This window comes from Syngnathus floridae, chromosome 5 (assembly GCF_059516105.1).
Source record: "Syngnathus floridae isolate MCC-2025c chromosome 5, RoL_Sflo_1.0, whole genome shotgun sequence".
Lineage (NCBI taxonomy): Eukaryota > Metazoa > Chordata > Actinopteri > Syngnathiformes > Syngnathidae > Syngnathus > Syngnathus floridae.
This window is the reverse complement of record NC_142417.1, coordinates 545170-568102: the sequence shown is the minus strand read 5'-3', so window position 1 is coordinate 568102 and position 22933 is coordinate 545170. Positions and strand designations below refer to the sequence as shown.

General features: G+C 44.1%; 2 protein-coding genes across 2 annotated transcripts in view; one reads left to right on the top strand and one right to left on the bottom strand.

The window, feature by feature from the left end:
* gas1a (growth arrest-specific 1a) overlaps nt 1–22109 on the top strand; it is an 81348-nt gene extending 59239 nt beyond the window's left edge. Inside the window, exon 6 of the transcript XR_015858518.1 lies at nt 21065–22109. The gene's annotated coding sequence lies outside the window, so the exon portion shown is untranslated. The remainder of the gene's footprint in view (nt 1–21064) is intronic.
* The window catches only part of tmem8b (transmembrane protein 8B), a 31430-nt gene continuing 26760 nt past the window's right edge, over nt 18264–22933 (bottom strand). Inside the window, exon 13 of the mRNA XM_088375343.1 lies at nt 18264–21497. Within this exon, the coding sequence (XP_088231469.1) occupies nt 21162–21497 (336 nt within the window). The 3' untranslated portion in view covers nt 18264–21161. The remainder of the gene's footprint in view (nt 21498–22933) is intronic.

The window sequence follows — 22933 nt, the reverse complement described above, 5'->3', positions numbered from 1 at the left end:
AGTCACAAATGATAATGGACTTTGCTGACCTTGCACCTTCCATGAAGTTATCCACAGAAGAGTTTCTTAATTGCTTTTAATTAATCGTTTCAGCTCTCCAACGAAAATGAGTGTGATCGAATGAGATGCAACCATGTCCTCTGGGCCGGCCGGCCGACCGGACAAGGCATGCCTAAAGTAAAAGCAACAATGGGCAGATGATTGCAATCATCCCGCTTATAGTTGTGCTGCTCCGTTAGCAGCTTCGGTGATATTTGTCCTACATTTTCCTTTTTCTCGGCTCCAGATGATGTGCACAATGCAATTAATGTTCAACAGCAGTTTTTAAACTCCTGACACTCTCTGTGGGAATTAGAGAAAATGAGGAGGCGCACTATGAGTTTCCATGCTGTTTTGGGGAGGCGGGGAGGGGAATGAGGAAGAGAGGGAAGTGTTGAATAATTCACCTTCAAAAGCTGGGGAGGAAAAAAATCAAACACGCACACACAGACCATGTTGATGCTCTGTCAAATTCTCGCCTGTTTTGGCCTTTAAACTTTGTTTCAAAGCCTAGTCAGGCACGTAGTGCTTCTTACACAAATATGGCAAAGATTGTATGCGACTAAAGAATGAAATGAGTGGTCTACTTTCATTTACAATCATTTGACACAACATTTCTAAAAATAAAAGAAGAGCAGCGTGACCCTGATGTTTTTGAAGCAGAAAAGAAGATGCTTATAATTTATAGTGAGAACACACACACACACACAACCATTTTTATTTATTATTTAGGGGAGCCCTGCTGTTGAGAATGCCACTTAAGTGAGCTTTAATAATTTGGAGTGACTTTGAATGTTTAATATAACTCGTCCTGTAGGGGTCAGTAGAGAGGTTAGCTTTGTATTGTTTGTTTTGTTTTCTTGCCTGCACTTTGCACTCTCCGTCCGTCCGTCCGTCCGTCACGTGCGTGTCACATCAATCACCAAAGTTCGGTGTTTGTCTACAGGCGTCTCTTGGGCGACCAACGTCGAGCGCCCCCCTCTTTCACTCTCTGCGAGGAAATTGCACAGACGAATACATGATGGGATTGGCTTCCTCCAAACACTTCATGAATATTTGATCCTTCCTTTTTCTACTTTTGTGTCGTCGCTCTGCCACGTTATTAGGCCATCCTTCACTTCTATTGTCTCTCACAAATCATTCTCCTAAATAACACAGGACATTCACCTAGTAATTTATTCAACAATTGTTATGAATCTCCCTCCTTCATGACGCAATAAAGAGCGCGGACGGATTGAAGTGAAGTGCAGAGCCGGCCGGCCGGTGTTTTGAAGGAATTTGAAAGGCTCAAACACAACCTGGCTGCAATAAAGCACAACTGAAAGCATTCCTTACAAGCCAGTCCAAGGGCATGCGCCCGCCACCATGAAAAATCACTGGCCTTCTGCCGCCCTCCACGCCGGGAGAGGATGAAGGATGACATGGGGTCAGCGAGGGGGGCGGGCGGCGCGCTACCGCGAGCATGCAGACGACCATCTGCTGAGAAGTCCACCACGAGATGCTTCACATCCCGTCGGCTCGCTCGTGACAGCCGTAATATTATGGCCCCCCTTGGATGGCCAATAATGGCTAATAGGCGCTGCATAATGCATGCGCCTTCTCCGAGTGTACATTTTCCCGTTTGAACCGCCAGTGATCTATTTTGTAATGAATTGCACTATAGTGCCAACTAATGCCAAGGAGGACGTCACGTTAGATTTGTTTGGTATTAAGTATCGGTGGCTGGTATCGGCCGTCTCCATGGCCACTTGATACTTTGAAAACGAGGCCGGGAGTTGCCTGCTATCAGTACTCACCCATGCCTGCTTTTAATGGTGGTTTTAGCGGAAGGATTAAATCTCGTAGGTCCAGGTGCCAAATGAATGGCCTGCCGCTAGCTTTATTGCCATCCCTTGGGAAAATAATCTTTCTGGGTCGCTCCATGCAGTTTGAGGTTCAGACAGAAGTGCTCCGTCACAGTTGAAGCTTCTGCTGCCGCCGCCGCTGCTGATGGTGGTGATGCGCATGAAACGACTCCCGACAGCCGTCAAACGTAGCCACGACAAACAAAAGTAGAAAATGTTCACAGGAGAGCCACCCCCCCCCCGAAAAAAAGAAAAAACAACAGAAGGAGTGTTGTTGTTGTAGCGCAGAGCGCCTTGTGCCTTGTTTGGTGACAGGGCGCCCAAAGAGTTTATGATGACATACTGGCGCGAACGTGAGCGCTTCTCTGCATGCCTCCAAGTATATTTAGAAGCAGGAAGAACAATTCACCAAGGCGTTCCATGTGCGTGCGAATAGACGCTGTCGTGGATCGAAACTGCTGCTCAACCATAAGTACATGCTCAATAGTGATTACTGCGTCCAGTTTCACCTCACATGGCTGTTTTTGAAAGCTTTGCTTTCAAGCTGCAGGGACTGTACCAGGTTTGATTTATTACACCATACTTAGTGACCTTTTTAAACTTACAATAAACATATAATCAGTATATTAAAAAGTCAAACTAATATTAAAACTAATAAAGAACTAAACTAAAACAAACTATCTTTGACAAAACACAAATACGTGAGAATGAACAAGCCCGCTCTAAAGATGAATTAAAACTGAATTAAAAGATAAAAGTCCAACTGAAATAAAATCCAACTATAATGAGAAATCCCAAACAATTGTTCCCCCGCTGTAATTGCTGTTTTGTTTTGTTTTTTATTCGTGAAAGTTGCAGTGCATATCTAATCATCTGTTACATCTGCTCCGTTCACCAGTATTTTGAATCACATCGAACGGTCAGGTGGGTGTTAGAGATTTGTTCACTCAAACAATATCTTGCAAGAACCACACGGAGACAAGTAAGTCCTTTTTGACACCTGCAGGTGGAGAGTTCACTCACTCCAGAATGAAGTCTGAACCCTTGTTCCTGCGAGGGGATATTTATTAAGAGAAACAGAGTGGGGGTTGAGAGTGGGCAAATGGCCGAAGCCCCTGGCTGATCAAAGCACAGCAGGGGGTCCTTCACGATGTTGTGTGAACAAAACACTTTGGTTGCTTCCTCTGCAGCTAGTCAATCAGTTCAAAAGATCTTAGCACTTTGTTCTACTACTTTTGTTAAGACAGGACAAGCGAGTTTAATTATTACAGGTTACATTCCAACATAATCATAGGATCAAACTAACCTGAAAACCCTAACATCTCCCTCCTGATTTATCATATGATTATGTCACCCCAAACAACAAAGACAAGCAAGAAAACATATATACGTGTAATGAAGAAGGCAGAATGGTAAAAATAAAAACAAGAAACAATGATAGCAACACCATCCAGTGAAGATGAGGCATTACCTCAATACCCCAAATCAAACTTAATGTGTAAGCGAAAAACCTGCTGGCCAGATGTTATTAGCAGGAAAATTCTTACACGGTCCCTTTGGCCTAGGCGACCAGAATGCTATCAATAATAATAAAAAAAATAAAAAGAAAAACACAGAACAGCATCTACGCAATCCACGTCTCATTATCATTATCACATCTGTCACGTCTAAGAAGATGTATATGTGCTCGCGTTTTCGTCAGCTGATGATGTTCTAGTCTGTAGGTGTGTTCCGTCACACACACTGGCGCACACGCTCGTGTCCAGTTGGCGGGCAGCATCGGATAAACCTTGTGACCACAAAGCCACCAGCCATTCTGTATGAAGTATGTTCCGTTCGATGGTGTAGCCATGTTGGTTGGAGAGCCCTTACACCTTGAAAACGGCTCTCTCATCCTGGCACACAGCGGCGATGTCCAAAGCTCCCATCCAGTTCCCTCCTGGAGAGCAGTCGTCGTTAATGCATTTGTGGGTCCTGCAACCTTGGATGTGTAGTCAGCAAGACTTGGAATGGTCCCTCCTGTCGTGGCTGGCCCAGTTCCTTCTTTTGGTGACTTTGATGTAGACCCAGTCTCCTGGATTGATGGGGTTGTCGACCTGTGAGGAGGAAAGATCAAGCGGCAGTAAATTTGTCTTTGACACAGTTTGAGCGTCCTGATCATATAATCTGCCAAGGACTGCTCTTCATTTGTTGTTTGCAACTCTCGTAGTCAATTGTAGTGCCCATTTAACTGGTAAATAGGAGTGTTTGCGGGAAGAGTTTGAACACCTCCTAATGATTCCCTTTAACCAAAAACTATTTATGACAGGGGCGTTCCCATTTATTGCCTCCTGGTTTAAAAGAGATTGTCTTACCCATGCCTTCTTTCTCCTCACACGCTCGCACCCACACAGGGTGTGAACACACACACACACACACACACACACACACACACACACAGAACACACAGACAAATAGATTCTAATCCATCTCTCATGTAGCTTCTTTTGATAGAATCTCCTATTGGTAACTGTATAGCAGACGTTTGAGCATATAATCCCATACTCTGCTCTCTCGCTTCTACTTTTTCCTGTCGGTGCAGTCGTATGTGGCCCCTATTGCAGTCATTGTCTTGTTAACTGTCGCCGTGTGACTCCTATGCATGATTGTGTGAATGTCAAAAATTGAACGTACCTAACTTTCTGACCATCCAACCTCCACTGTGGTACAAAAAAACCTTACTATTGTATTGAGTAGGTACATTGAGCAACCTAGCTCCCTCCTGACTGCCAAATGTCCTGTTCTAAAATTTATATAACTCGACCTCTACGTCTTAAGCTTGATGAGCCAAAATATCAGATCTTGCTCTTGTTTCCTACCGTTTTAGCCTATTTGTTTTATCCAAATCCGTTCAATCTCTGATTATAATGCTTTTCTCTGTAGCCCTACGTATTTTTCAAATTTTTATTTATTTATTTATCAAATCTCCTCAGTTCTGTCAAACTCAGTGCACAATGAATCTCCCTTCCACTTTGAACCAAGCTTCACCAAATTTGGTAACGCCGTAGCAAGGAGTGCGATTTGGTTGTCGGACACTCCAAGTCCATATCTTTTTGCTGCACTTCACCCTCTCAAGTTGGTGTTCTTTTGTTGTTACTTCAGAGCGACCCCATCCATCACTCTTGAATGAGTCCATTGTTCAAATGAGTCAATTTTCATCATTGTGAGTTCCTCCGCTTTTCACTGTCTTTTCTCGTCCCCGAGGATGTTGTCTGTCCTCCGGAGTGTACTTGTCCCCCTCCAAGCACAACAGTAGTCTTTTCTTGTCCTTTGCCAAAGGTCAAAGGTGCTTCAGAGCCAGGCACCATTTTGTAGTTGTTCACGGCTGCAGGCGAAGTCTCGGATTGGGTTTCAGGGACCCTGACACTGAGAATGACAGGCTGGGACATCAAACTTGTAAGACTATCTCCAAATGTAGCTGCTTCCATCAATTTGCTGGTAACGTTTGTTTACCAAACTTCAAATTCTTCTAATAACAGCGGTCTCGTTTTTATATCGTAAATCCTGCAACTCATCCTATTTTTGAGCTACATTTTATCTATTGTTCCAATTTAATCGGACAGTATGTTGTCTTCAGTATCATTATTGAAAATCAACTCATCGAGGTCTGCTTCCCACATCAAGCCCTGATCTGTATGTCTTGACCTCTCACATGTTATTGTCATGCTTGCTCAAAAATGTGACTTCGAGTATGGTGCTGTGAATTCTCAATCTCCCCAATGAAATTGGATCCCACCTCGTAGTTCTTATCGTTCTCATGTTCCTGTTAGCCTGCAATTGTCCAAATCAAAAATGTTTTCTTTTAACTGTCTTTCTTTTGAACCTCTAAATCTCTCGTGTTGCGAACCTATCTACACCAGAACAAAAAATTTACCACAGTATAACACCAAATGTATTCGAAAATTCATTGTCATAAAGTGTTGTATTCTTACTATCTTCCTCTATCTGTCCTACTCACTCCCTCCTTTTGAGGCTTGGCAACGCCCATGCCTCACACCTTGACAAACTTTTTGGGAGAATGCGTTCTGTACTACATATGATTCCATCATCATTTAATTTGACTTTCTTTCCAAAACGCTTCTCAATTTCTCAGTTCACACATCTTCTACATGTGTTACTGGTTCTCCAGTTTTTTCTCTAGTTAATTATCAATCCAAAAGCTACGTGTTTCTTTCTAACATTCAACCTGCTCAAAATCACTCTTTCATCAAAGTCGCTCTACTAATTTTCTATAGTAGTCGCCAACGACTTCAACCATTCAACCTTTCATTCAGGCAATCATTCATCAATGCTCATCATATGCATCTCACACGGTCTCCAAAAAGGAGTCATACTATCACATTGGTCCCTAATTCATCCAAGCTCACCACACAGCATTCATATATCATTTTCAACTCAGGTTTCCTGGTAGAACAATCCACCAGTCCAAAAAAAACTTAACTAAAACAAACAACTGGCAAATTAATCTGAATTTTTTCTTTGTGTTTAAATTTGAAGAACTCAATCTCTCAGATTTAGCTTGCATTTAGAATTTTGTATAATCAACCAATCAATTATTCCTATTAAATGTAGCATTGCAAAATCTTAAATTCACAATTTAGCTTCTTCCAATTCCTGAAAGCATGTTCTGTCGTTTTTTTTTTTTTTTTTTTTTCTTCATCAAATTTCTCATGTGAGCTCGACACTTAACACACACTAGTGTGGATTAGTTTCTGCTCGCAAACAGATTTCTCTCTTTTCCTCTCATTTTTATCTGTCAAAATTGTTTCTGTTCTGCGGTGTAAATTGAATAGACAACAGTCTAGCAAATTTCTTTATATTAAAAGTTTAGCCAATCTTCATCAATTTGGGACTCTAACTTTAACACATACGCACACACATGCACAGCTCTCGCGTGCAGAAGGTAGGTCTCAACAACAATGATTCGTCACAGGCTGGCCATTTCCTGTGGTCGATCATGAGCTGGTCCCTCCCATGCACACGAGGACAGCACATTCTAATTTTATTTATTTATCTTCTAGAAGCAAGTTGCATTTCTTTACCACTTGATTTGCATATTTTAACTTTAGTGTAACACAAATTGAGCTCTAGTCATTTGTAATTTGGGCATACAAACAGCATTGTCATACTTCTTGGATGGACAAGACTTCTAATAATCTAAAAAAATTCTAATAATCTGACAATGACATGTTTTGCTGTCATATGGGCATCTATTCTTTCTTTCTCTGTATGAGCATAAGCGGTCAAAGAGGAGGAAGCTTGTCATGCTAAAAATTTGGCTTTTCCTCTGCCCCTTCCTGCACCCTTTGATTGATATTGCTTTGCAGAACGACACTCTCGTGCAAAGTGTCCTCGTCTCCCACAGTTCCAACAGTTGTCTGAATCTGATGGGGGTTTTGATTTGAATGGTGGCTTGCGACGTTGTTGGTATCTAACTCTTCCTCTGCCCCTTTGGGAACTTTGGTAGAAGATTGTTGTATCTTCATTTAGATCATTATCATCATCTAGATGAAATACATCAAAACTTCTGCCTTTCTCAATCCCTTTGTCAGCGTCTCTGGGCCACTGCATGTTTTTTGTAAACCAAGCAGTGTCCGCTTCCACCAAGTGTTTTCTCACCCAACTGCCCAAGTCAGGGGGGAAACCAGTGAGGAGCGGAATTTTAAGATGTTGCTGATAAGCACTCTCATCTGCATCATTGAATGGGATGCCACTATGTACCCAGAATTCTTTTTCAAATCTCAATTGAATGGCGGCTTCATCACTTTTCAACTTTCCATCTTTTGTCTTTTGGATTTGTTCTCTTCTTTCTTGTGAAGCTTTCAACCACATTTTAGCACAATCCAATTCTCTCTCTTTTCTAATTTCCTTGTATTCCATACATATTCTTTCACTTCAGCATGTATTGCATACAATTAAGAAATCTCCTTGCCATGAACTTCTCATCTCAAAGAAGAGCAGAGCAAGAGATTTACCGTTCTTATTTCCCATCTTAATTCTAGTAGTTTTAGGTTATACAATTTCTTTTTCTCAAAAATATTATTATTATTATTACTTATTTATTTCTTTTATGTCTTTGAGGATCCTCAATGCAGGTTTAAATTGACCTTTCAACAAATTACTAGCCTGTATTAATGCCGTGGATCAATGCTAGAACTGCTATTTAGTCAATTTATCCTACCAGTCACACACTCAATCACACAAACGCCAGCGCTTTTTTAGGCCTCATGGCTCGGACAAACCAAAGCCGTATCTCATAGCTCGGACAAACCAAAGCCGTATCTCATAGCTCGGATAAACCAAAGCCGTATCTCATAGCTCGGACAAACCAAAGCCGTATCTCATAGCTCGGACAAACCAAAGCCGTATCTCATAGCTCGGACAAACCAAAGCCGTATCTCATAGCTCGGATAAACCAAAGCCGTATCTCATAGCTCGGACAAACCAAAGCCGTATCTCATAGCTCGGATAAACCAAAGCCGTATCTCTCGTGCACACAACTTAAGGCCTTTAACTTACTTGTTCCCTTGGTTCGTTGCACTGCCGGGTCCCGTCAATCCACCTCTGTCAGACGAAGGCAGACCTAAGATGCTGGCCCAGCGAAGAATTCTCTTCCCAGGACTTTCTTCTCCAGGTCCTCCTAATGGACACTGGCTTGTCGACAATGCAGCACGTCCTCCTTCGTCAGCCAGATAGCGGGTATGAGGGTCCCGGGTCACGGCACCAAAATGTTAGAGATTTGTTCACTCAAACAATATCTTGCAAGAACCACACGGAGACAAGTAAGTCCTTTTTGACACCTGCAGGTGGAGAGTTCACTCACTCCAGAATGAAGTCTGAACCCTTGTTCCTGCGAGGGGATATTTATTAAGAGAAACAGAGTGGGGGTTGAGAGTGGGCAAATGGCCGAAGCCCCTGGCTGATCAAAGCACAGCAGGGGGTCCTTCACGATGTTGTGTGAACAAAACACTTTGGTTGCTTCCTCTGCAGCTAGTCAATCAGTTCAAAAGATCTTAGCACTTTGTTCTACTACTTTTGTTAAGACAGGACAAGCGAGTTTAATTATTACAGGTTACATTCCAACATAATCATAGGATCAAACTAACCTGAAAACCCTAACAGTGGGTTTAAAGTGGGTGACTCAGCGGCGTCCATTTTGCTCCCACATCTTTAAGCCGGGCCATCCCTGCCCGCGCATAATGTCACACAGCAAGGGAAGGCTCGGTAAAGGTCAACATGTCTGCCGGCAGCCAAGCTGTTTTTCCTTTGTGGGCGTGGCCACGTGGGCAAATCCCGTGAAAAAGACATGATGCCCACAAGAAGGTTTTATTGGCATGATAGCAGTTTGGGGGGATGTCGGATGGCGGGATTAGGCTCCATTGCGGCCCCTTATCATTCAGTTCAGTGTGCTGGCTCAGCAGCGGGAAGAAAATTGAAACTAACAGGATCTGCTGTCGCTACTACCTCTTCATAGTAATATGGCAGCCATTAAAGGATTAGCCTTCAGGCTGCCAAAAGAAGTGCCATCCCCTAAACAAAAATCACTTTCAGCATTTGTTAATATGGGAATCCATCTCCTGGAAGCGCAAGCCAGGAATATGGATTGTTCGAGGACGCTCTTCCGCTCTACCCACGTTGGTCATTCATTAGGATAGTGCTGTGTGTGCGCTTTGGAATGTTAACGCGCTGGTTTGGGCGGGGGGGAATGCTACGTTTATTGACTCATTGCGTCACAGCACTTTTTTGATTTACACTTCATTTCAATAACTGGCATGACATGTCACATTTACTAATATTTGCTACAAGAAATAATTTGTCACCCCTCCACACATGATAACAAAGGCAAACCAATTAGACCCGAGAAGCCCATGCGAGTTGGGCTTCTTTTAAATTCCAAACGTACGCTAAGTTTGCCAGCGTCTTCCAAAGTGGAATAAGACCCTGGAGAAGAAGCGCCTCATTAACAGCTAAAAACCTTAATTGACCCTAGCGTGACTTTGCTTCTTTTTTTTTTTTTAATTCCCATATCTTCGGAGAAGCTCCGCTGATCCACTGTTAAAATGTATTAATCTCGCCACTGCTCGAAATGTTACACATTGAAATGCAAGGCTCATATATTCAGTAGGCACGACAATGTTTTATTCAATGACTAGTAAACAGAAAAAGTCCTTCCTGAATATTTGAATTCAAACTCAAGTGTTGTCTGTATAGATGAATAATATGAAGCAGTGGGTGTTAGCAGTAATGCAAAAATGACTTGATCACTTTTCCACACAACTTTCTTTATTTATTTTTTTTTAGATAAATTTGGTTGTGGAGAATCAGATGTGGAGCAGATAAAAAATGCTCTCCTTCATTTGTATGTCTGTACAAAATAGTATCAACAGTAATGTAATGTAAAATAAGTAATACATAAATAAATAAGCCAAGGTTAAATAAATAGATAAATCAATCAAGGGCTCCGTTCTCCTGAGTACCTGTCTACTGTAAGCTCTGTTTTATTCATAATTAATCACAGCCCAATCAAATCTTTTCATCTAACAGTGTGCACAATAACACAGCATCATCATTTTCCCCTCAGCCACACTTCAATGAATAATCTTATTTTGATTATTCCAAAAGGAAGATTTTGCGATTAGATAGACGCTGATATTCTTCCAAGGGGAAATCATACGCACATAAAAGCGCAGCGAGAAGATGCGAGCGTGCAATGAGATGTGCACAATTCACCGGCGCCTCTCGGGGAATTGGAATTTTGCAGAGGGGACTTGAGGAAAAAGCATCGGAGCCGCGGAGCGCATGAATAAAGCAGAGGGGAGATAGATGGATAGATAGATGGATAGATAGATGGATGGATAGATAGATGGATGGGGCCGGCCGGCCGGACCGGGGCTCCTCCTCTCCCGCCTCTAATCGGAGCGGGTCGGGAGGCATCCTCGGTTTTAATCAGGCTCACCTCAGTGTACCTCAGCGCCTCCGCGCCACGATGATGGATGACCCGGCGCGTTCTGCGCAGCGGCCGGCAAGGTCCCCCCCCCTCCCTCCCCCAGCATTGGCCAACGCGAGGACAAGCGGGGCTCGCGCTCCAAGCGCTTTGCACCAATTTGCCTTTCTTAATTACGGCGCGTCCCCGCTGGGCCTGCTTTGCGTCTTGAGGAGATCGTCAACGTGAGGCCATGACACGCTTCTGGGGGCTTTCCTGCCATTTTGCCTTAATACCACGCAGCGGGAAGCAGCGGGAAGCAGCGGGTAGCAGCGGGAAGCAGCGGGAAGGCGCACGTGTTATTTCTTTTCGCCCGCGGGCTGACATCATGTCGGTTGGGTTGGGCTGATTGAAAGATAATGTAGTGCACTGTACATTTAGTTTTGGGCCCCGGCGGTTCTTTGTGATGCGGCTCACTTAAATCGATTGACGCCCTCTCGGGCTACCGCTGCACACGTGACACTCCTTGTCATTGCGATAAATCATGGAGGAGCTGATTGAAGAGTGTGGGAATTCGCATGCGACCTGTGGCTGAATAGCGAAGTTTACCTCGGAGCTTTTTGCGCTCTTGTCACGCCGTTGTCTTATCGGGACTTCGACAGCTGCTGCGGATCAAAGAGCGCTCGCTCGCTCACTGTTTGAAAGTCTGCTCGTGGTGCTATCACGACGTTTCAAGTTGGCTGCGAGGAAAGAAAAGCGCACCTAATTTTGTCTCCCAGAATAAGTCACCTGCCGAGTGTCAGTGTGAGTACAGAATGCGAGTGCCAAACGGATTTAATTAGCTGCTCCCAGCAAATTTTGCTACGCTTTAGAGAGATGTTCTTCTCCTTTCAGTTTTACGAAAAAAGGCCAAAGTTGATTGAAATTGGATGAATCATTTGATTTTTTTTTTTCCTTTGTCAAATTCTCCAACGGAAAGGCTGGTTGCAAACAGCCTCGCTGTTAAATTCAAAGATTTGGAAAACTATTGAAAGTGGTTTTTGCGATGACCTTGGCATCACTGTGGCATATTTGATTTCGTTCACATTTTGTCTTTCCAATGACGACAATAAATCTCTTTTGATTGCATTTAATGTGGCAAAATGGGATTTTCGATATTTGGACAAAAATATGTTGACTTTCATTTTACCAACAGTTAGCGACTTTAAGATTGCAATGTCAACTGACCGTAGCATTCTTTAGATGAACGATTAATCGAGTATCAAATGAATCGACGATAATGATTGAATTGTGCAGATCCCCCGATGAATCGACATAGTAATCGTGATTAAAACAATTGCTGGTTTCAGCCTGAGCGTGCTTGAAAACCGGGTCACGTGATCAGTCGATGGCGCTACAAAGAAAAAAGGCTATTATGAAACTCCGCTCGGTTGTATGGGAGAATCGAAGGAATGTGGAATATTCCTGATGGTTCTACCACGAGCAGTCAAGCAGAAAAGCAGATTTCCAATTCACCCGCCAGTATCTTTGACCTCCTCTGACCTTTCGCAAGACAGAAAGGAGCTTTTTTTCCAGGTTTTTGTGGAAATGGAAGTCGTTGAAGCTCATGCTTGGCTGAGGCGCTCACCGAATCCAATAAAGCGAGAGGTTATAAAGTGTCCGTTCAAGTCTCCCAAAGAGCCACTGAGCCGCCGCGGTTGTCTCGTTGGGATTCCCACCAAAGTCAACGTGAGCGGACAATTGCCACACTTTCTGTGCCTGAATTGAACTTTTGGATATGTATCTATGACGCAATTCAACTTTGATTGTTTTTACATACGTATACCCACCGCGGTTAGCTGCAATAACCAACACATTGATCATCGCCTCATCCCACGAGAATGATTCTCCTTAAACTTGAGTGGTAATTTTGCCCATGCAATCTCCTAATAGGCATTCATGGCTGATGACTTGCGCGGGGGCCCCTTTAGGAAAGAAATCACTTCTTCCCGGTTCATTCTGAGCAAGGCAACGCTGACACGAGCCGCTTTTAAAGGCCGTCGTTGACAGATAGCTCTCTTTGGGTCCAAAATGTTCCCCCTCGTTGCAGATGGAGAGCAGCGACACAGCTCGGCGAGGTCCATTACCTTTTAGGAGCCCGCCTCTGCCTTCATTCTTTATATCCCCTTCCATTAAGGACAAAATCGCCCCAGTGACTAGCAGACACTTTCAATGCAGGATAAGTGGCGTCCGTTTCTCGTTAAATAGCCCAAATATTGAAATGCGTTGACTTGAAATGCCACGTGTACTGTAACCGCCATTGTGAGCCAGCCTTAATCGGAGCAGACAAATCCTCCGATTTACTTCACGCCGCACAATGACTCAACTCTTAGGTAAGCTACGTGCCCGAGGTGATTTGACGGCGTGATTGTTTGCCAACCCCAACTTGACCACAAATTGTCTGCAGGCAAAACGAAAAAGCTCGCTGAAATGGAAACTCTGCACTCAGTCTAATGAAAGCGTGTAGGAGGCACTTTGGGATCCGTCCCAATTTGATGTCTGCGGGAGAGCGTGCGTGCGTGCGTGAATGAATCAAGGCAGAAATCCTGCAGACCTTTCAGAACAATCCAATGTGACAAATGACACTGGAAATAAAGAACCGGATTACGGTCATTTGCTTGCCATGCCGTAAATGTCTCAATTCAGACACGATTTAATTGAACGGAAGAGCAAAAAGAATCAAACCATTGTTTGGTAATTACATTTTTCATACGCTATTCTTCCTTGTACGGCAAATGCTTCAAAAAAAAGTTTTCCGATAAAGAAAGAAGACAAAAAAAGGCATAGGCGTGATTCACCATGTCCCCTTACTAATTCCATATGCGACCACATTAAGCCGTGCCATGTAAACGTCCCAAAAGAAGGACGGCCACAAGGTTAATAGCATAGCAAGGCGCGCTTCATGACTGAGGAGGGTGATTACTTTTGCTGCTAGTAATTTGCTGTTTATAAGAATAGAAAAAAAATATTTAAATAGCCGAAGCTGTGCAGAGTGACAATGTGATTACGGCTTTGGCGACTCCAGATAAGCAAATCGTGTTGCTCCAAGTAAAAATCCTCCCCGGGATTCACTTTGCGTGACCTAGAAAGTCCCGCCGCTCCCACTCAGCCACATTCTTATTTCCCCCCTCAAGATGTTTGAACAAGTCCGTTACGCTCCAAAAGAAGCGGGTCCTCTGCTGGTCCTCGTTCAAATGTTTACTGATATGGGAAGAAAAGTGGGACTGCTCGCTTCAAGATGTCGTTGGAATGTCAACCGACAGTTGATTTGGCTTGAAAGGAATTTGCTCAGACTTCAACGGAGCTTAAACCATTAGGAGAATAATGACTCGGCTTAAAACTGCAAAAAGGTGGCGGCACAGCGGAATCTCCAAAAGTCAACACAACTCAAGTCGTGTCAAATTTGTCACGAATCTTTGAGAAAAAAAATGGCGTCAAAATCTTCCCCCCCCCCCCCCCCATTTTCATATTTTTCGGTCATTTTGTATCGATGATGTCAAGTATTCCGCTGTTCAAACGTCAAGATATCACAGAATTTCTATTTCCATTATTTGCAAATGAAAACAAAATGTGTGCCCACCCTTGAAAGTGCCCTTCAAAGAAGTCCTGCCTGTTGTCAAGTCTAAATAATAAATGCATACAGTGTGTGCAGATTGAAGAGGAACGCTTACTGTAGCACGAGCGCGCTCGCCAAGATGGTGCCTTTACGCTTTTACGGAGCAGCTTTTTTCAGGTTGTGACAGGTTGCGATTGTGCGATTGGACTCAATGGCGCTATGTGTCGCGGCAGCCGGTGAGGCGTGAGACATTTCTCCCTTCGGAATAGCGACGTTAACTGGAGGCCGCCTTCATATCTGACACATGCTTTGTGAGTGTGAATTTTGCTACAGCTTATTATGGGCCAAACACCTTTAATGCTAGCATCCTAGTTTGTCCAATGCAGCCATCAGGGAAATGTGCATATTTGTAAATATCACTGGGGTGTAGTTACCACCACTAAAAAGACTCAATATTTTGTTGATATATTTTGTACAGAATTAAAAAAATACACTACGCTGAAAAATATCTTCCTGAACCAGGAAGGAGCCTGCGAGCTAACTTAACTAACTACTTAACAACAACAAGCAGCATTTAGCAGATGGTCAAGAATTTTTATGGCTTCAAGCTGTTTAATGACACTCACGGTTGAGGTTGATTGCCAAGTTAAACTAAAACAAAGAGAATTAATGACACGTTGTATATTTGTACCAAAAATCCATCCTTGTTTACCGAACCCATTGTTGTTACAGCGCTTCTTTTGCCACACTCCATGAGTGAGACGGACTAGTTAGCGTGCTAGCGAGCTAATATTTGCCTGTCAGCGTGACTGTCAGCACAGACTGATGGGAAATGCGGCCGCTTGCTTGGACTGAGGTGCGCGCGCGCCCGCACGCCAAATGACTTGCCAGCCTCCAACGTGGGGGTCGTCAAAGTCGGCGGTGTTCCAGAATATTGGACCAAAGTTCACGTCAATGCATCCAACCTTTGAGTTATTTTTGATGCAAAGGAACGCCTCATCCATGACCCTGAACACTAGATGATGGATGGCTGCATTATTATTTGACATGCAGTACAGTGTGACAAACTCATCAGGTGCAAATCTGTTGAAGAACGTAATCTATTTTTTCACGTTTATGATCTCATCTAAAGTGATTTTTAAATACATTTTTGCTGAAGTCAGCAGTTGGCACAAGATCTTATGCGGCGTGTAGAAAAAGATTTTGCATAATTTTCAAGGCTCCTGACGGCAGCACAAAGGCCAGATGTCTCTTGTTGAGGCCGATAATCGGTTGGCGTGTTTACGAATAAAATACGTCATGTTAGAGCCGCTGGCTAGCCTGCACCGCCGAAGTGGTCTGAGCAAGCGTAAGGTTTAAATACGGTCCTCCAGGGCCTGAGGACCTGATTCAAATCATCATGTATGTTGAAGGAGGGAGATATAGAAAACATGCGGGACCGGGTTTGGATACTCCTGTTCTCATTTCTTTCCTTCTTTTTTATTTATTATTTATTATTTATTTGTATTTATTGGGGGTAAATTGTGTTTATTTAAAAAAAAAACTATATATATATATATATATATATATATATATATATATTTATATTTATTTTTTGATTATTTTATTTGCATTTATTTTATTTTGTATTTATATTTGTATTGTATTTAGTATATATGGACCAAGGAGTTAACGGCAAGGACAACGTGCGGTTCGCATCATTAGTGAAAGACAAGTCGTCGACGGGCGCCGGCCGTGACAGACGGCGTTCAAACGTGTAAGCACGGCCGCACGCCGTCTGAAATCCAGCGTGACCTATTTGGTGTCATCCTGCTGGCTGGCTGGCTGGCTGGCTGTCGCCTTGACGCATCAGAATCCACTTTGCGCTGACAGCAAGGCCGGCCGGGATGCGAAGCTTCGTATTCACGGCAGCTTCGTTTTGACACACAGAAAATGTTGCTGCTTTTCATGACTCTGTGAAAACACATTGGCTAACACGTTAGCTTCAAGATAAGGTTCCAAACTAGGGATAGGGTTGCAAATGAGGGTTTTGAAAATAGGATGAAGAATACGTACATGAGTGGTGTTTGGAGGTTTGCGCCATCCATCCTTGATGGGATCAGCCTCTCCGAATAGCAGGACAGGACAAAAAGGAGTTCTTTTCCATGCCGCTGACAGAATCATTCCCGTTTCATCCTCATCTGCCGTCTTCATCGATGTCTCCTTTTCAAGGCCGGAAATCTCCGCACGCTTTCTTCATCTCCTCTTAATTGCGATCTTGGCCGCCGGGCTCGCTCATCGGTCCTGAATGGGTGCCGGAGATAAATGTCAACAGGCTCCCTTTTTGCTTGTCGGATTTACTCCAAACGACTAACTCTGACTCTCTTCTCGAACTTCTAATCTGCCGTGTGCGGAAGGCAGCGCTTTTCGCGGCAAGCGTTGCCGTGACGACAGTCGGCTCGTCTTGTTTATTCCTCCATTTGAGTCCATTTTCATCGTGATGGGGTGAAACTAACCCAAGCCTGGCCTGGCCTGGCCAACGTGACCGCTATTGATTTGCGACTTTCTTCTTTGCTAAGCGATGGGCAGACATGACGGCTCAATGCGCATCTTCTAATGTGGTCTGAAAAGTAGGACGGAAAGACCTAAGAGCAAGGGGTTCACGATTCCCCATCGATACATAGGTGGACGGACGGACGGACGGATGGATGGATGGACGGACGGATAGATGGAAGGTGTCGCACTCAGAAAAAACAAGCATGCAAATGTTTTAGGCTCCTGCGGGCCTCGTGTTGAAGGGCGCGCCGTGTCAGAGGAATCGTAATCCCATCAAATCAGATTAAGGCCATCAAGATGCCATGAATACAAAGAAGAAGACGCGGACCTGTCATTTCATACGCAGTGGAAGGAAGGACGATTTTGAAATTTCCATCCGCTGAAATGTCCTTGTGATGGTGCCCCCGCACACCATGGCGAGCCTTTTATGCTCGCCAAGGACGCCACTCTGACACTTGCGAGATGGGCTTTCTCATTACAGCCCGAGAATTTTCATGCTTTTTTTGAAGTGCCTGATAAATGCGACCAGAGTGTCACTTTGCATTTGCGTTCCACGCGCCATCCTTGAATGTCTTTGTTAGATTCTCATACTGGTGCGCCAAGATAAGTGTTGTACTTGAACTTGTTCAATAAATGGAAGCTTGTAGAGCCGTTTTTTTTTTTTTTTTTATGTATATAAAAAATATATACACATTTTATACCCATATGTATCATTGTGCTACAGGAGCACTTGAAACATGAATTGAGCTTTAGTTGACTTTTTGTTGATCTTACATACTCTCTTTGACTTGACTTGATATTATCATTATTTTGACTCTTATTTTGAAGTACCGAAGAGCTTTTTCCTTGGAATCTTGCCTGATAACTTGGACCCGCTACCCTTGCTCGCTAACCCTGCCTGGCTGCCTGCCTGCCTGCCTGCCTGCCTGCCGTCCATCCGTCCGTCCCATCCATCCGTCCGTCCGTCCATCCATCCATCCATCCATCCATCCATCCGAACTGACCTGAACAAGTTCATTTTTAAATTTGTAAACTGAACTTGGAACTCGTGTATGTGGTGGCTGTGGCTCAGGCAGTGGAGCAGGTTGTTCAGAATCTGGAGGCTTGGGGTTTCTAACTTCTTCTGCTTCTTTGATGAAGAGAGAAGAAAGCCTGTCTGAATGTCCGTCCTGCTCTCATGTACCATGTTGTAGTCCTTAATGTAATAACCACCGAGAAATATACGTACAGCAGGCAGAATAGAAATGGGAACAAAAGCTTGTCGCAGTGCTTTACTTGTGCAGTTTATTTTGTTCACATTTTCATTTTGTAGAGTGGAAACTAAGGATGTTAAATAGCTTCCGTTTTGCACATTTTTGTGTGATTGATCAGTTTTGGTAAGAAAAAAAAAAAAGGACTTTGCTTCATTTTTGGAAATGTAATGTACAGACTACAGACCTTGAATAACAAGTATTAGATTGCATTGTTGTGCTCTCAATTAACTGTCACTGGTCACTTTATTAGGTGCACCTTCAGAACCAAAATTCATCCTTGCTCAGTTAGAATGAGTTTAAATGTGTTGGTGTGGAAGTAGGAAAATGATTTCAACGAAATGGTCTTTTTTATGTATGATTAAATTTTTTTAAATTTCTTTTTTCTTAAACCTTCTTATTTTAAAATGAGCCCTTTTTTCAATTAATCAATTAACGGAATAAACAATTCTAAATTGATCAGGCCATACTTTTCATCTTCCAGATTTTGATCTACAAGCTACACTATCCAAAACAGCACTTGCAATAATACGCAATGATGACCTTGTCAATCAAAACTAAAATTTGTATGTGGATTTCCTTTGACGCATCTCTCTCGTTAAATTGTGCAGGTCGTAAATTCACAGCAACAAATAAAACGGCGGGAACGCTCGTAAATATTTTTGTCACTCTCCCTAGAGGAAACCGACTCGTGTCATCATTTCCTATTGCAAAAAAAAAAAAAAATAGTCACGCGGCTTTGTGGCACATACGAGCTTGCATGGCAGAATGATTCATCTCCTGCTTTCTTTCTGCAAGGAAGCTGTTGACAGCAACCTCTCATCTCACTCTCCCCGGCTTCCATTAGGGTCGCCAATTGTCTTTGAAAAGCCTTGTTGGAAAAGCAGTCGTGAGAGCCAAAGGCAAAGAAAAAAAAACATTTATTCTTTATGAATGTGGTGTCACACAGGTCCTGTCGGGGGAGAGAGGGAAGGGAAGGGAAGGGAAGGCGGACCGGTGTTGATTTGAGGTCTGCGGTGATCCGCCTGTGTCCTCCCGACAGGAAAGCTGCACTTTGGATTGGGAGAACAATCGGCACGTTCGTTTCAAAGTGGCGTAGGGATAGGTCTTACGTTACGTACAAAGTCTTACGTTGCTGTTGCAAAAGACAGTCTAACATTCCACATGACGACTATATATATATATATATATTTTTTTTTTTTACATTTGTGATACCCGCTGTAGGTTGTAAAAAAATGTACATGACATTGTTGTGTCTCAGTGCAAAACATAATCCAAAATCATCATTTTAAAAAAAAAAAGGTCAAATATTTTTTCACTCCATTTCAGTGGGTTTCAAAGTGTGAGGTAAAGCAGATTTTTGTTAAATGCAAGATAAATTTAATTTTCAGTGGGTGGGGGGGGGGGAATTCCCACAAGGGCATCTCGGAGAAAATCAGTTTTTACAAATTACATTTGAATAGATAAATTGTCAGTTATAGCTTCTAAAATATTCAATCAGAATTTTTTTTCGAATCGATAAAATTGGTTTCAACTGATTAATTTTCACTGTGATATATTTCAAAATGACGCTGGCTTTGTATTTCTGGTTTTGCAATAACTCTTATACACCGTTGGTAAGATGAGAATTCCTACTCCCCCCAAAAAAGGTCTTACCCCTCCGTACGAGTCTTTTCTTTGCAATGACTTCTTTAAATTGGTTAAAGCATAACTTGAACAGAAAGCTTGATGAATTCTGTCAGAGTCACATTTTTTGCTTGCGGTAAGTAACCTAAGCGGAAATGTTAAAGGAGGTTGGTGAGGAGCCCATCATCGCAAAACCCTGGAAGTCAAATGTAAAAAGCCCGTTTGAATAAATAACCGACACAAGCAGTTGTACAGTCAGCGTCAAATAGCAGCCTTGACTTTGAATGCATATTCACAAACAAGCGCGTGTACCGTACGCTGCACGCAAACAGTACTTCATTAGAACGATTTACGACTATACACACAGCAGAAGTACTTGCACCTGTCTGTCTCCATGGTAACTTACAAAAGCGCCAAAGTGGACCCCCGCCAAGCCATCGCTCAAGAGCGGCCAACGAAAAGCGCCCCCGATGCACCGAGCGGAGTCAAAATCGATGGGGCTCACGCTGCCACGGAGCGCTCATCCGTCAATTTTCTACCGCGCTTGTCCTCATTAGGGTCACGGGTGAGCTGGAGGGCCAAAGGCGGGCTCCGCCAAAGCTGACTGGCGGGCAGTGACCGGGCTTCAGCAACTAGTCTTTGTGAGTGACCAGAACGCTTGTTGAAAAGCAAAGCGTCTCTGTTCGGGTTTGAACGACTGACCTCGGTCGGTTGCCTCTGTTGAGCGACGGCGACCGATCCCTCCGGGATAGGTTGCGGCAAATATAATCCGTGACATCACACGGGACTATTACTGCTCATGGGGCGGCGCAAGCGGCCAGCGTATGTCTGCGGTGCGGAAATTCTGGAACTCACCGACTTTGAAAGGTACCAAGGGGCCTTTGAAGTTCTTCGGACGGACACCGTTGTCCGTCCGAAGAATTCGGGAATCCGGTTGGTTCCGGTCAAATCGAGGTTCCGCTCTCGGATGTCTGAGGAGTGCGGTTCTTGACCCGCCCTGATGTACACATCAGTGCCTTGAGATAACTTCTGGTGCGATTCGGCGCAATCTAAATAAAACGGGCTTGACTCGGACCGCCTGGCGAGAAGCGGCCAAATCGTGCGGCGTTGCCTCGCTTTACGGAGGACAGCGGCGGTAACCGTGACAACAAGAAGACCACCGACCGACCAGGTGTCATTGTCTGCATAAAAGTATTTACATCTGTTCTTCCAGTTCTGTGGCTTATTTCCCGTGCGTGAACGTCCCGAGTCAAAGAAGGCAATGAAGTGTCACCAAAGGTAAAAGAAGAGGGTGCGAGCGTGGGAGTTCATCAGCTGGTGCAGATGCTGTTTATGGAGATGATGGCCGGGTCCACCAGGCCCAGTTCCTCGTGCTCGTTGACGCACAGCTGGTAGCCGCAGCCTCGCCTGCGTTTGAGCGGCGTCACCTTGGCGTCGGGTTTGGCGCGGGGCGGCAGGAGGAAGCCCACGCTGCCGGCGATCAGCATGTGCCAGATGCTGTGGATGTAGAAGTAGTTCTCCTCCGTCTCCACGAAGGCGTAAAGAGCCACGGCCGACGTGGCGATGGCCGTGCCAGGGAACAGGAAGAACACCCAGCGCTTCCAGGTGGGTGGGTAACATCGCCGCCGGCGGATGGTGCGCACCGTCTGATGGGAGCAGGAAATACAAAAATACAGCTGCTCAGCGTCTGGACAATGTTGGGGTTTTTTTTCCATTTCACTTCATTGTGTGACAGGGTCAATCAGCGGTCATCATTTCTAGTTCCTGGTTGTAAAATTGCCACACAAGGGCCACGAGTATCGCTACCTTGAAACTTTAGAAAATAGCATTGACATGCCAACAGTTGGGTTTTTTTTTTTTTTTTTAAAAGCAACAGATACTTGAGAGCAAATCATGAAAAAACAGATCATATGATGACATTCTTTATTCTCGGAATTAGCCCGTTTTCAACGGAGAGCTATGGAGGAGGGGCTAAAAGCAGACATAATCACAGTACTTTCCCGTGCCGACATTTTCCTTCCATTTCGGCTATCGTGACCTGTCGTCGTGCGTGTGCTTTATTCCTCGACTATCTGGCACCCGCTTTAATCAGCGCGGACAAGACGCACGCGTTCATTCTATCTACTGTGTTGCGCAGATATCATCAGTGGATAGATAGCACGCAACATTTGCATACACGTGTCGGACGACGATTGCAAAAGTAATTGCGTTCTAAAGCAGTCAGTCGCGTGCCGCGCGCGCGCACGGCGCTACGAGAACATACTGGATGATTTGCACAATCCAATCTAAGAAAACGCTCACGCTGGACTCCATTCATGTCACCAATCAGATGCGAGCGCTTCCACTGACATTCAGCGCAATTGCAATTGCTTGCTGTTGCTCATTTTGTCCACCGGAGGGTGCCCTGACAACCGACATTGTTTGTTAGTCACGATTTGGTGCCTCACTCGTTTCGGCTAAAATATGTCAAGTTAATCAAATAAAATGCTGTCCTGTTGAAATATTTTATCGGACTTAATATTGCTAAATAGCAGCCAAGACTCGCAGTGTTTCCCAACGGCACACTGGTGTGCCGTGAGAGATGTTCAGCTGTGCCGTGGGAAATTGGCCAACATTAAATACCGAGCGCATTGTAAACCGGATCGCCAAACCACAAGTCAGTTAGCGCAAGGCCTGCCTGGTCAGCTACTTGCTGATCGTGCATGCGTGGCAAATCGGAGAATCTTGACATTTCATGTTGTGGCATCGGCACATACTCACTGTGTGTGTGTTGCTGTTCGTGTTGGCTCGTGAGTGAACGATTCGTTCAAAAGAACGGTTTTTTTTTGGTTTTTCAGTCAATGAGTCTTTTTTCAGTTCATATGACTTCAACCAGTAGGTGTCGGTAATGCGCATTGAAGCTGGTGCCACCACGCCGTAAATCAAAACGAAGAAGAAAATAACGTCACTTCCCGTTCACGAACGAGTCGAGAATTGCTTTTCCCGTTCCCCAACTAAACGGAGCTGTGAGTGCATTTCCAGTTTGTCGCGTGAACGGATCAGCGAGGGAACGAATCCTGACTTTCCCGTTCGCGAACGAGTT